The 13,811-nt window shown below is 42.0% G+C and overlaps 1 protein-coding gene and 1 long non-coding RNA gene across 4 annotated transcripts in view; one reads left to right on the top strand and one right to left on the bottom strand.

The window, feature by feature from the left end:
• Window positions 1-13,811, bottom strand: part of RBP7 (retinol binding protein 7) — a 76,093-nt gene that overhangs the window by 52,586 nt on the left and 9,696 nt on the right. For 2 of the 3 annotated variants that reach the window (XM_077458161.1, XM_077458159.1), the window contains exons 3-4: window positions 12,635-12,818; window positions 12,278-12,411 (exon numbers count right to left, since the gene is read on the bottom strand). In XM_077458161.1, the coding sequence (XP_077314287.1) occupies window positions 12,278-12,411; window positions 12,635-12,818 (318 nt within the window). Of the gene's footprint in view, window positions 1-4,811; window positions 5,428-12,277; window positions 12,412-12,634; window positions 12,819-13,811 lie in introns of those variants that run through there. The other variant, XM_077458158.1, reaches the window with a different exon arrangement.
• LOC143934500 (uncharacterized) overlaps window positions 7,459-13,811 on the top strand; it is a 95,451-nt gene continuing 89,098 nt past the window's right edge. The window contains exon 1 of the long non-coding RNA XR_013263280.1: window positions 7,459-7,702. This is a non-coding gene — a long non-coding RNA (uncharacterized LOC143934500). The remainder of the gene's footprint in view (window positions 7,703-13,811) is intronic.

Genomic DNA, 13,811 nt, shown 5'->3' with positions numbered 1-13,811 from the left:
CACGCATGCTCAGATCAAATTATGAGACCAAAGCTATTGGCTACTATCTGCAACGTAGTCCCGTTGCAACGAACGAACGGCATCACGTTTCGATCTGATTTTCCTCCAACTTTGTCCGACCGTGTGTATGCAACACCAGTTTTGGAACAAAATGCGTTGAAAAAAATCAGACGGATTTTGTTGTCGGAAAGTCCGACCGTGTGTACGGGGGGCTTACAGCGGGCAGGGTTTTTTTAAGCACCTGATTATTTTGAAGCCTATTAGAGCTTCTGGCTCTAGAGTGGGCTCAGGGCGCAGAGCACGGCCTCTGGAGCCCACCCAGTTGTGTTGCAAAAGCATATGAATATTCGCTGTTGCAACACAGATCCTTCTGGGTCAATCGGGAAGCGGGTCTGATACCCGTCCCCCGATTGTCTGACAGATCAAACCTATTGGATGCCTCGGAGAAGGGGAGTATACGCACGGCCGTAGCAAGGAGGAGAAGAACCGCCGGCCAATGCCTGGATGCCCGGTCCCCACTGATGCCTGATCCCTGCTACCGCTCCTTGGATGCCCGCCACCCAGATGGGGTAAGTGCCGGTGGACCGGCAGGCAGAAATCAGGGGGGGGGGGGTTATTGGTTGTTTGCCCCCCCCCAAATAAAAGAACACCAGCCACCACTGGTAGTTGGAATGTGTCCCTTGTGCCGATTTGTCTGCTGTTAGCCGTACTCCTCCATTCCCCCACCCCTCCTTGTACTCTTCCGATTCAGCGGGGATTATTACAACTAACAGGCTCTCATCGAGGAAGCCCGACTATGGCCGCCCTTTCTGCCCTGCTGCTCCAATCATAGAGCCAGTACTACTGCTTCTATAACTTATGCTTATGATACACACTACTATTTTTTTTCATAAAAAAACAAAAAAAAATAAAAAACTGACAGCTCCAGTCAGAGCCACTGTACAAACGATCTGATATTAGTACAGTGATGTTGCCCACCAGAACACTCTGATGAGCACTTTCCACCATTGGCTGAGAGCGCTGACCGCCAGGGGGCCGGTCAGCTGCTGTCCAACAGAAGACAGCCAAACAGCCGGCCTCTGACGGACAGGGTGCCATACACAGGGGACATTCGGCCCATGTGTACTAAGCTTTAAACACATGAATGAAGGAAATGGAGTGTAAACCATTCACCTGTTTTCCATTCAGAGATCCATTCATGGAAGCTGTAGTACAGCATAGTCAGGCTCTCTTGATAAGAGCCTATGAAAGCCCGTTAGTTGTATGAACCCCCTCGTCACACCAGAAGATTACAGTGGGGTGGTGCAAGAGGATTACTACTAAAATCAGAGGAATCAGCATAAGGGACACATCTTAGTGACTGTAAATTATGTCCTTTGTGCTGATTTTTTCTGCTTTTCATTTTAGCTACACAATGGGGGAGCTTTACAAAAAGCGGAGCACTCAGAATCTGGTGCAGTGACGCATAGTAGCCAATCGGCTTATGATTTCAGCTTGTTCAATAAAAGTGGTTCTGAAGGCTGAGGTTTTTTTTTTACCTTCATGCATAGAATGAAATAAAAACCTTAAGTGTGCAGCTCCCCCTTCAACCCCTCATAATACTTACTTGAGCCAAATCTCGATCCAGCGATGCACACAAGAGCCAAAGACAGATCTCTCCTCCCTCATTGGCTGAGAAGTAGCAGCAGGAGACATTGGGGTGGATTTACTAAAACTGAAGAGGGTAAAATCTGGTGCAGCTGTGCATAGGAACCAATCAGCTTCTAACTCCAGCTTGTTCAAATAAAGTGTTACTAAACTCACAACAGTAAAATCAGTCTGTATATGTAGTAAAGCATTCTTGGTATACTCACTGTGGAACCTAAGGGGTTAATTATCCACATGGTGTTAAAAAAAAACAAAAAAACAGTTTGATCCTGTATGCACAGGTCCCCTCCTCCTTCCACTGTCTTCAATATATATCCTGATAGGACAGACCCTTTGGAGTCACTCTGCACATGCTCAGTTTAGTGTGTATAGCTAGAGAGTTTGTTTCCTTGGAAGGATGCATGTGATCGGCACAGGGGCAATCAGCACTGTGCAGACAGAGGGACAGGTATCCTGCAGTCTCATAGGACACCCAGAGGAGAATGAAAACTCCTCCTACAAGTTTTAAGCAGACACTGATAGAAGTCACAAGACTGCTATATACTGCTGATGAAAAAAAAGGTATTTAGCAGTTTATATTTACTAAAATAATTGCATTTCCATGTGTACTGTGGGAGACCAGATATAGCGAATGCAGGTTCCTGGGTTTAGTAACACTTTAAGCTTTGACAATAAAACCTGGAAGCCAATTGGTTTCTATGCAGAGCTGCACCAGATTTTGCATGCCCCAGTTTAAGTAAAATCAACCCCATTGGCTTCCGCTGCTGTCACTTACAGCCAGTGAGGAAAGAGCTGGGGGCGGGGCTGAGCTGCACTCTCTGTCTTATGGACACAGGGAGCTGGCTCAGGAGCAAGCATGCATGAGTGCCCCCACAGCAAACGGCTTGCTATGGGGGCACTCAGCAAAGGGGGGGGGGTGGGTACAGAGTTCCAGTGTGGGACCCGAGAAGAGGAGGATTGGGGCTGCTCTGTGCAAAACCATAAAACCATTGCACAGCGCAGGTAAGTATCAAGTTTGTCATTAAAAAAAAATATTTCTTTACAAACACTTCAAGTTTTGGCAATAAAACCTAGAAGCCGATTGGTTCCTATGCACAGCTGCGCCAGATTTTGCACTCTTCAGTTTTAGTAAATCAATGCCTTAGGCTTTAAAAATCTTACTAGTAATCTGGTGTCTTGGGAACACCAACTGTTGTACCATTTGAATGTGCAGGATGGGTATTCCTGATTCCGGCCATTGCAGGCTCCTTGTGTCTCACATGGAAGATGTACAGCATGGAATCATCTTCGAACGTGTGGTAGTACCATCCAGATAATCAGGTGGGAACTCAATGAAAATCAACTGAACTGAAAAATAAGACAGGACACTATGCAAAAAGAATGCCGGCCAAACAAAGTGCAAATTTCTTTCCTGCAACCCAAATTTGCTTGATTCCCCCATCAACAGTGTTGGCAGGAAGAATCCCTCCTGCCGAGTCATTGTATTATCTCGGCAGTGATAATTGCTAGCGGCTATACCAGTTGTAAGATCTTGCAGGTTGGTTGCATCCAAGTTGATTGATCAATCAACTTGGTAAATTCAGCCTGCCCATACAAACATGGTCTTGAATCTCAGCCGGCCTCAATTAGTTGGGGTCTGAAAGTCACGTTGGTGGGGGTTTGGCTTACAAAACTGGACTGGAATCCCATTTTTTTCTGCTTTTACTCCAAATAAAAGGGCTGCAGGTCTGTTGGCCAAGCATATTGGTAAGTGTCTAATTAAAGAGCTCAGATTAGTGTAACTACACAACTGCAGAAATGTGCAAAGAGCCTATTCCGTAACTCAGTTTCAACTTTGTAACCGTCTCAGAAAAGAAGTCCTAAAATCATCATTTCATATGAAATATATACATAAAAAATAAATCAAACTTCAAAGAGTCCACAGATTAAATATATATATATATATATATAGCAGCGCTCAGTATACAAAATCTTATTCAGATGTTTGTTCATATGTGCTCTTGAAAGAATGGTGATAGAGTCCAACACGTGAAAAGAAGAAGAGAGAGCAAGACCACTTTCCACCTGGCGTTTTTCCACCTTATGTGCTCTCCAAATACAAGCCCCCCAAGGGGATGCACTCACCAGAAAATCAAAGATACATGAGCCTTCAATATACCAAACCACTAGTTCGTGGGAAATCAAAGATATAGGAGCCTTCAAAACATTACGTTCTTTGGTCGCTTGATGTCACCATAATGGGGTGGTCCGCAGCTCATAAAGGAAACAAGATCATACTGACATAGTGTGATACTGTTTAAAAAACCTTTATTATAGACCCCCCGTACAAAATAGGCGTACCAAATATATTAAAACAAATCGCATTAGATAAGTGTACTGTGCCTTGTTTCTCGTGGTGAGCCCCTTCGGTTACCGCGAACGACCGCTCTGTGCGTTCGGTTTACTTCCTGGTACCTTGGTTAGTTCACGATCGAGTAACTGGAACGCACACGTCACTTCCGGTGTGTGTTACGCCCTGACGCGTTTCAGACGAAGTCGGAAATGACGAAACGCGTCAGGGCGTAGCACACACCGGAAGTGACGTGTGCGTTCCAGTTACTCGATCGTGAACTAACCAAGGTACCAGGAAGTAAACCGAACGCACAGAGCGGTCGTTTGCGGTAACCGAAGGGGCTCACCGCGAGAAACAAGGCACAGTACACTTATCTAATGCGATTTGTTTTAATATATTTGGTACGCCTATTTTGTACGGGGGGTCTATAATAAAGGTTTTTTAAACAGTATCACACTATGTCAGTATGATCTTGTTTCCTTTATGAGCTGCGGACCACCCCATTATGGTGACATCAAGCGACCAAAGAACGTAATGTTTTGAAGGCTCCTATATCTTTGATTTCCCACGAACTTAGTGGTTTGGTATATTGAAGGCTCATATATCTTTGATTTTCTGGTGAGTGCATCCCCTTGGGGGGCTTGTATTTGGAGAGCACATAAGGTGGAAAAACGCCAGGTGGAAAGTGGTCTTGATCTCTCTTCTTCTTTTCACGTGTTGGACTCTATCACCATTCTTTCAAGAGCACATATGAACAAACATCTGAATAAGATTTTGTATACTGAGCGCTGCTATATATATATATATTTAATCTGTGGACTCTTTGAAGTTTGATTTATTTTTTATGTATATATTTCATATGACATGTATTTTAAATAAGCAGCAGCTATTATTATTATTCTTTTGATCTAATTGAATTGCTTAGTAATCATAAGGATTAGTCTAAAGATTGCTATAATTTTCTTTTAAATCTGAATCCTGAAGCGCTGAGCAGTGTGCAATTTGCAGTTGGGGACGATAAATTTTCAGCACGCAGGCCTAAAATCATCATTATTGAAGGTTCTTGGTGTTCCTTGCCAGGGGTTCTAGAATAACTCCCGAGTTTTTCTCCTCGCTCTCTTCGCTATACAAGTCGTGGTTTTTGATATAGTCCAATACTAGGTCAGGCAAAAGATACCGGACGCTCATTCCTCTCCGTAAGGCCCGCCGGACTTTGGTGGAAGAGATGTCATTGGTGATCCACTCTTCCACCAAATGAATATTGTGCCTGTACTTCCAGAGGACGTCCGACTCGTAGATGAACTTCTGCGCGTCACTCCCTATCCTGGTGATACACACCAGACCAAAAGAAGACACAATCTCCACTATGTGTTCAGGCTTCCACAGATTGGGGGTTCCAAGAGATTCCAAAATGTCCGCCCCACACAGCAGCTTCACCTGAGGGACAGCTGGAAGACACAACACAAAAAAAAAAATCAATAAAAAAAAAAAAAAAATCACAATAAGATGGTAAAAAGGCGATATGGTCAATTATTCCAGCTGGAAACTAGTGATAGCACAAGACACAACTAATGCAGCTATTTTGCATATAGGACCATTGGAAGGCTGGAGTAAACGGCCAGTTCACCAGAAACTAGTGTCGTTAGAGCTGTGCGATTAATTGTTCAGAATCGCTATCGCAATTTTTTTTCCCCCTTGCAATCTTGACAAAGCATTTTCCCAATTCATTCTATGCAGGGAATTCTCTGCTGAAGCCGACAGCTGTAAAAAAAGCAAACAGGCAGTCTGCCAAGTATCACAACATTCCTCAGACACAGAACTAACTATAAACATTGTAAGGACTTGTCCTTAGATCAATGGAATAAACTTTAGTGTGTAAATGAGGGAAGTTTAACCACTTAAGACTAAACCTTTTTCTGACACTTGTTGGTTTCAAGTTAAAAATATTTTTTTGCTAGAAAATTACTTAGAACCCCCAAACATTATGTATATTATAAGTGTGCTATTGGCATTTGCAATCTTTAGCTGTCAATTCTCAATATGAGATCCAAAGAGCTCTCACCATCAGGGAACCAAGCCATCATTAGGCTGAAAAAAAAAAAAACAAACCCATCAGAGAGATAGCAAAAACATTAGGTGTGGTCAAATCAACTGTTTGGAACATCCTTAAAAAAGAAAGAACGCACCGGTGAGCTCAACAACACCAAAAGACCAGGAAGACCTCGGAAAAAATCTGTGGCGGTTGACCGAATAATTCTCCCCCGATGAAGAAAACACCCTTCACAACAGTTGGCAAGATCAAGAACACTCTCCAGGAGGTAGGTATATGTGTGCCAAAGTCAACAATCAAGAGAAGACTTCTCCAGAGTTAATACAGGGGGTTCACCACAAGATGTAAACCATTGGTGAACCTCAAAAACAGGAAGGCTAGATTAGAGTTTGCCAAACACCTAAAAAAGCCTTCACAGTTCTGGAACAACATCCTATGGACAGATGAGACCAAGATCAACTTGTACCAGAGTGTTGGGAAGAGAAGAGTATGGAGAAGGAAAGGAACTGCTCAATATCCAAAGCATACCACCTCATCACTGAAGCATGGTGGTGGCAGTGTCATGGCGTGGGCATGTATGGCTGCCAATGGAACTGGTTCTCTTGTATTTATTGATGATGTGACTGGTGACAAAAACAGTAGGATGAATTCTGAAGTGTTTCGGGCGATATTATCTGCTCATATTCAGCAAAATGCTTGAGAACTCATTGGATGGCGCTTCACAGTGCAGATGGACAATGACCCGAGGCATACTGCGAAAGCAACCAAAGAGTTTTTTAAGGGAAAGAAGTGGGATGTTATCCAATGGCCAAGCCAATCACCTGACCTGAATCCGATCGAGCATGCATTTCACTTGCTGAAGACAAAACTGAAGGGAAAATGCCCCAAGAACAAGCAAGAACTGAAGACAATTGCAGTAGAGGCCTGGCAGAGCATCACCAGGGATGAGACCCAGCGTCTGGTGACGTCTACGCATTCCAGACTTCAGGCTGTAATTGGCTGCAAAGGATTTGCAACCAAGTATTAAAAAGTGAAAGTTTGATGGGTGATTGTTAATCTGTCCCATTTCTTTTGGTCCCTTAAAAAGTGGAACGCACATATACAAACTGTTGTAATTCCTACACCCCTCACCTGATTTGGATGTATATACCCTAAAATTAAAGCTGAAAGTCTGCAGTTAAAGTGTTATGGATTGTTTAATACTTTGATTAAATTACTATTTTCTATTATGTCAAGATATATGCTGAATCTCCTTACTCAAAATGCTTCACCTAGAGACCCCCCTCCCATCGGAGTGAGTCCAGGAGTCCACAAGCCATCAGCAGAAAACCTGGATGAAACTGGCCAGACGATCCCTTAGATAAGGGTCCTCCAATCTCTGCTTGACAGCACAGAATACACCTGAAATGATGCTTTTGCAAACAAGGAGTCATCTCTTACTACAAAGGGGGCTATATGCCCAGAGTAATAAAGGAAGCTTTTCACTGAACAGTGTGTCAGCGTACTCCTTCTAAACATGCATGCATGGACATTTGAATTAGACCAGGTGCAGATAACTTGGCCAGACATTTGTCTGGGATCCAAAACAGCTTGGCAATATAGCTAATATATCCCGTTCCCGTGTGGGTCCGTCTCTGTGTCCGAGTCGGCTGCTGAAGGTCGCCAAAAGACAGGTAATACTTGCCCGAGGTCCATTAAATGAACCTATATTCCGATGATCTGCAGCCTGTAAGAACATTGTGTTGTTGTGTTGTATGGGTCTGTGTTGTATGAGTCTGCGATTGTGTTGTATGGGTCTGTGATAAATGAGGTATGATGTTGAAAGAGATTGACACACAGCTGGGTCCCTGCTGACGTGGACAAACTCCTTCAGAAAGGTGTTAGTGCGGTGTAGCACGTCACCCAGAAGGGGGCATCAGAGATGTGGACAAACTCCTTTGGAAAGGTGTTAGTGAGGTGTAGCACGTCACCCAGAAGGGGGCGTCAGGGACGTGGAAAAAACTCCTTTGGTAAAGGTGATGGTGTGGTATAGCACGTCACCCAGAAGGGGGGTGTCAGGGACGCAGGTAGCGTGGCTGTGTGGTTGTTATAATTCAAGCATACACATCTATTACAATTCGTACAAATGTCATGTTATAATTATGTTTGTGGATTGATGTTCAGCATTTTTGAAGGAGGTTGGACAGTCAATTGGGTCTATAGAAAGTGAATGTAGAAAGAGTGGACAGGAACCGATAAGGTGTCCTGAACAAGTGGGAGATTTAGAAGAAACAGAGGGAAGTGAAAATTTGAGGATCTCATTGTTAAATATTAACTGCTGTACTTATCTGTCTGTTAAATGTCTTGTTGAGGGAAGTGAGTGGTCACGCACTACCCGACCCCTATTCTGTGGCCGTCTTGGACAGGCAGAACCGTGACTGAGTCTACGTTTTGGGAAGACACATCAGGGGCGACCCAGGTGGCAGTCGAGCATTGTAGACAAAACCTTTCCTCGTCTTACTATCTGTTTTGTCCTCGTTAACTTGAGATTGGGATATAGGCCAGACCCTTTCAGAATCCAAGGCAACCTCGTGACCAAAATCCTGAGCAGACACATAAATATCTGAGAGAGAGAGAGCGAGAGAGCGAGAGAGCGAGAGAGCGAGAGAGCGAGAGAGCGAGAAGGAGCAGAGAGAGAGAGAGAGAGAGAGAGAGAGAGAGAGAGAGAGAGAGAGAGAGAGAGAGAGAGAGAGAGAGAGAGAGAGAGAGAGAGAGAGAAAATGAATTATGTTAAGAAAGCAAAAAAATAGCGAAGATTTGTGGAATCACCATTCATCCAGGGGGTAGATTGCAGCCGGAGGAATGGTGGAAAATACTGAAGGAAAAACGAGGGGTGTTATCTGACAATGGTTTACTGAAAACTGCAGAAGCCTAGTATAATGTGTGCAATATTGGAATTTATTTGAAAGTATGCAATATGATGAAACTATAGTTATGAGTCTGTCAACATTTTTATAATGTATATCACTGATGGGTCTAGCAAAATAGAATTATATCAGGCAATGCATATGTTTGAGAAGCATCACTGAGTTAGGGCCGGTTCACACAGCGGGCGATGCGAGGCGACACGACTCGCCTCGCTCCCGCAAGTCGCCCCCGTTCTGTACAATGGAACCGTTCTGAGAGGAGCGACTCGAGTCGCTCCGACTCAGAAAAAAGGTTCCTGTACTACTTCTGGGCGACTTCGGGGGCGACTTGCATTGACTTCTATACAGAAGTCATCTGCAAGTCGCCGCCGAGGCCGCCGCAGGTCGCGGCGAGGCAAGTCGGAGACGCCTCGCCGCGCCTGCAGTGTGAACCGGCCCTTAAAAGAAAAAATAAGCCTGAAGAATAATTCGCTGCAAGGAGTGAGGTGACCCCTCCCTTCAGATCCCTGTGTGAGAGACTGTCTGTAGGGATGTTAACTGTTGACAGGCTGTGAGATTACTGGTACAACATGTGATGTTTGCATGTGTGGGATATACAAGACCGGGTTGATTTAGTTATTATTCTAGCAGGCTAGAATATTAACCACTTGCTTACTGGGCACTTAAACACCCTTCCTGCCCAGACCAATTTTCAGCTTTCGGTGCTCTCACACTTTGAATGACAATTACTCAGTCATGCAACACTGTACCCAAATGAATTTTTTGTCCTTTTTTTCCCACAAATAGAGCTTTCTTTTGGTGGTATTTGATCACCTCTGGGGTTTTTATTTTTTGCGCTATAAATGAAAAAAAGACCGAAAATTTTGAAAAAAAACGCATATTTCTTTGTTTCTGTGACAGAATTATGCAAATTATTAATTTTTCTTCATAAATTTTGGCCACAATTTATACTGCTACATATCTTTGGTAAAAATAACCCAAATTAGTGGATATTATTTGGTCTTTGTGAAAGTTAGAGAGTCTACAAGCATCACATCTGTGTGAGATCATCTCACATTGGACACGCCGATCGCGCTGTAAACGGCCGCTGTGATTGGCCGTTTACAGCGATCTGTGTTTGCCTGTGTCCGGGGGACACGGCAAACACAGAACTTCCCCGATGCGCGCCCGCGGCCGCGTGCATTGCGGAAGTAAACAACAGGACGTCCAGGGATGGCCTTCCGGACGAAAGCGCCTGCTCTACGGCCATCATTCGGCTATAGGGCGGACGGGAAGAGGTTAAAGGAATTGTGCAAGTTGAGAAAAACAGTAGTTAAACAATCCATAACAAAAGCACATCTTGTTCGCTTAATTTCAAATCCATTTGGGTGGTGTATAGAACCAAAAAGATTAGAATTGTGTCGATGTCCCAATATTTATGGACCTGACTGTAAAATAAAAAAAAATTCCAAAAAGCGTATATTGAGTGGTTTGCCCAAAAGTTATAGCATCTACATATGGGATATATATATATATATATATATATATATATATATATATATATAACATTTTTTTTACTAGTAATGGTGGCGATTAGCAACTTTTAGTGGAACTGCAATATTGCGGCGGATATTCAGACACTGACTGACACTTTTTTGGGAACCTGTGAAACTAATACAGTGATCAGTGCTAAACATATGCACTGTCACTGTACTCATGACACTGGCTGGAAAGGGGTTAAAGGTTTGACAGGTGATGTTGGATCACATGTATATGGATCCGGTGCTGAGCTGCCATCCAGTAGTAGTAGTAGTAGTAGTAGTAAAACTGCTATAGGGTGGACCTTAACTGGCTAAAGCAAACCTGTTGCTTTGCTCTGCATGGTCAATGCACAGGTTACCTTAAGTGATTGTAAAGGTTCTTTTTTTTTTTTTTAATAACAAACATTTATTTTTTTAAACATCCTTTTTCATTAAATGTTTTATTCGCACCAACCTTGACCTTTTCATAATAAACCCTTATGTTGAAAAGTGAAAAAAAAACAAAAAAAAAAAACAAACATGTCATATTTGCCTGCTCTGTACAATGTTTTTGCACAAAGCAGCCCAGATCCTCCTCTTCTGGGTTCCCTCACCAGCACTTCTGGTTTCTTCTGCTTTCCGAGCACCTTCCTATAAAGCTGCAAGGGATTGGGCTCCGGGGGGTTGCAGCTGCACCTAAAAGTTATTTTACCTTACTGCACAGAATACATTAAGGTAAAAAACCTTTAGCCTTTACAACCACGTTATCATCTATAATTTTCCCCAATCCTAAAGGCACTGTGTATTGGTTCACTTTGTTTATAGTCAGGACTATAAAAAAAAAAAAAAAAAAGTAAATTTAGGCATCAAGCACACTGGACGTTATAAAAGAGTTATATAAAGACCAGTAGCTTTGCAGTGAGTTTTTCAACATTTTTGCAATACTGTTTTTTTTTTTTTTTTTTTTTTTTTTTCTTAATGGGATCAAAAAACATTATATGCTGGTGAGCGGCGTTTTTGAGCATTTATCAGCGTTTTTACAGCTGAAAAACTCCTCTCACGACCCACTAGTTTTGGGATTTTTATACAGCCAAAAACACTTGATAACAGCCTATGTGTGCATGGACACATAGGATAACATGATGGGGAGTTTATTGACTGTAGAAAAATAAAAATGTCTGAAGCCAAAAACAGCAGCTGTAAAAACATCCAGCGTGCATGAGGCCTTAAAGGATCACTAACGGCATTTTTTTTTTTTTTTAAATAACAAACATGTTATATACTTATACTTACTGGGGTCCCTCAGCGGCTGTCTCAGCTCCCCCCAGCAAGGACTTGTGGGCGCGCTCCAGTGACACAGCTGGCGGCCATAGCTGCTCACTGTATCACTCGGCCCCTCCCCCCCGGCATGCCACGTCACTGGATGTGATTGACAGCAGTGTGAGCCAATGGCTGCTCTGCTTTCAATCCATCCACTCTAGCCAAACGGCCAGGGTGAGCGGCGAAAAGGATGTCGGGGGCGAGCGTGGGACTTTCGAGGGGTCAGGTAGGGGCTGGGGGAGCCGGCATCGTTAGATGTTTAGAATGCATTAAGGTGAAAAAACAGTTACCTTTACAACCCCTTTAAAGTCAGATAAAATATTATAGCAGTTAAAGATTTTGAATTCCCATATTTAAAACAGTTTGGGCTCTCTGCTCCCTTTTGTGTGTTTCTCAAATTTCGCCTGAAAGGAAAAAGCCTGTTCACAGAGCTCTATAGCTCAAGCTGACATTTAATGTAGCAGTTATAATAGACTAATAGAATTTTTGGAGCGTCAAAAAATCCTTGGTTGTTACATCTTACCTCTGCTCTCTGAACAGTTATGGTCAGGGACGTCTTGGCAGTTTTCCCTCTTCCTCTTGTTACCCTTCCTGTACCCCGATTTCTTATCCAGGTTCCCTCCATTATTCATACCCTCAAGCTGCTGCTGGTGATGCCTGAGAAAAAAAGATATAAAAAGTTATTTAGAAAAAAAAGCAAAAAAACAAACAAAAAACAATTCTTTCTTTGCCATATGCAAAAGGTCTGGACAGCAAGGACGTGAGAGATTCGAGCGACTAAAAGTCGTAGCGGGCTTTGTCAACGGCTATCTTTTAGGGCATGCTGTGATTTCTTGTTCCTCGATACCACGGAGGGTATTGGTTTGCCTGTATGGGTTACCTTAAAACTGCTACAGTCTCAGTCCAGTCCTTTTTCAAACACTCCCACGGGTCCACTTTTATCCAATCGGATGTCTGAGTCGCCAGTTGGACCATTGACAGGCGATGTGGCCCCTCGACTAGGCCTTTCTTTTTGTATCCATCGCTCACAGGAGATATAATACCTTTTACTACCTTATAGTTTCCTGTTTGGGAAAAATCAACAAATAAATATAGGACAATTAGACACTTACATAATACTCAATGAATCAATTACAAATTGTCTAGCGTGTTTTTTTTTGTTTTTTTTTAAAAGAGGAACCGCAGTCTGCTCACATAATTTGTAATAAAAACATTCTGAAGCTTCCCTCCGACCACTTTGCATGTTATTTTATATATACTGCGATTCTGCACTTGCCAAATATGCTGCAGAAATCTCCCTCCACAAAAAAGCTTCTTCTTCCCTTTTATGCCAGATTGTATTGGGTTACATTTCTTTGGTGAAAATAATCCAAATCAGTGTAAATTATTTTACAACAGGTATGGCGGTGATCAGGGACACCGACTGGTGACAGTACAAAAATAAATTAAAAAAATTCACTTTTTATTTATTATTTTTTCTATGATTTTTATTTATTTTTTGAAAACCCACTGTGACCAGAGCAATATAATGTTACCAGAGTAACATTGTATTACTCTGGGGAAGTGATCAATATAAATGATATATATATATATATATATATATATATATATATATATATATATATATATATATATATATATATATATATATATATATATATATATATATATATATACATATATACATACATACATACATACATACATACATACATACACACACACATACACACACACACACATATATATATTTTTTAATACTGTCTTTAAATTTTTGTTTTGATCACTTTTATTGCTATGGCAAAAAAATTTAAACATCTCCTGCGCTGACAATACAGCATGACAAACCCCAAATCTCTCCTCTACCTTTAAAAACAAAAAAGATCAAAAAAATAAAATAAAAATATATATTTTTTTTGATCTTTTGCCTTAAAAAAAAAAAAAAAATTATATATTATACATTGTTTGCATACAGCAGTGCAATATGCAGCCATTATACTGAATAAAATTCAATGTCTTTTGTTGTGATTACCTGTGATTGCTCAGAGCTAAATCAC

This window comes from Lithobates pipiens, unplaced genomic scaffold (genome assembly GCF_037356315.1).
Source record: "Lithobates pipiens isolate NorthernLeopardFrog02 unplaced genomic scaffold, aLitPip1_a1.2 Scaffold_27, whole genome shotgun sequence".
NCBI lineage: Eukaryota > Metazoa > Chordata > Amphibia > Anura > Ranidae > Lithobates > Lithobates pipiens.
This window is presented reverse-complemented; position numbering and strand designations above follow the sequence as displayed.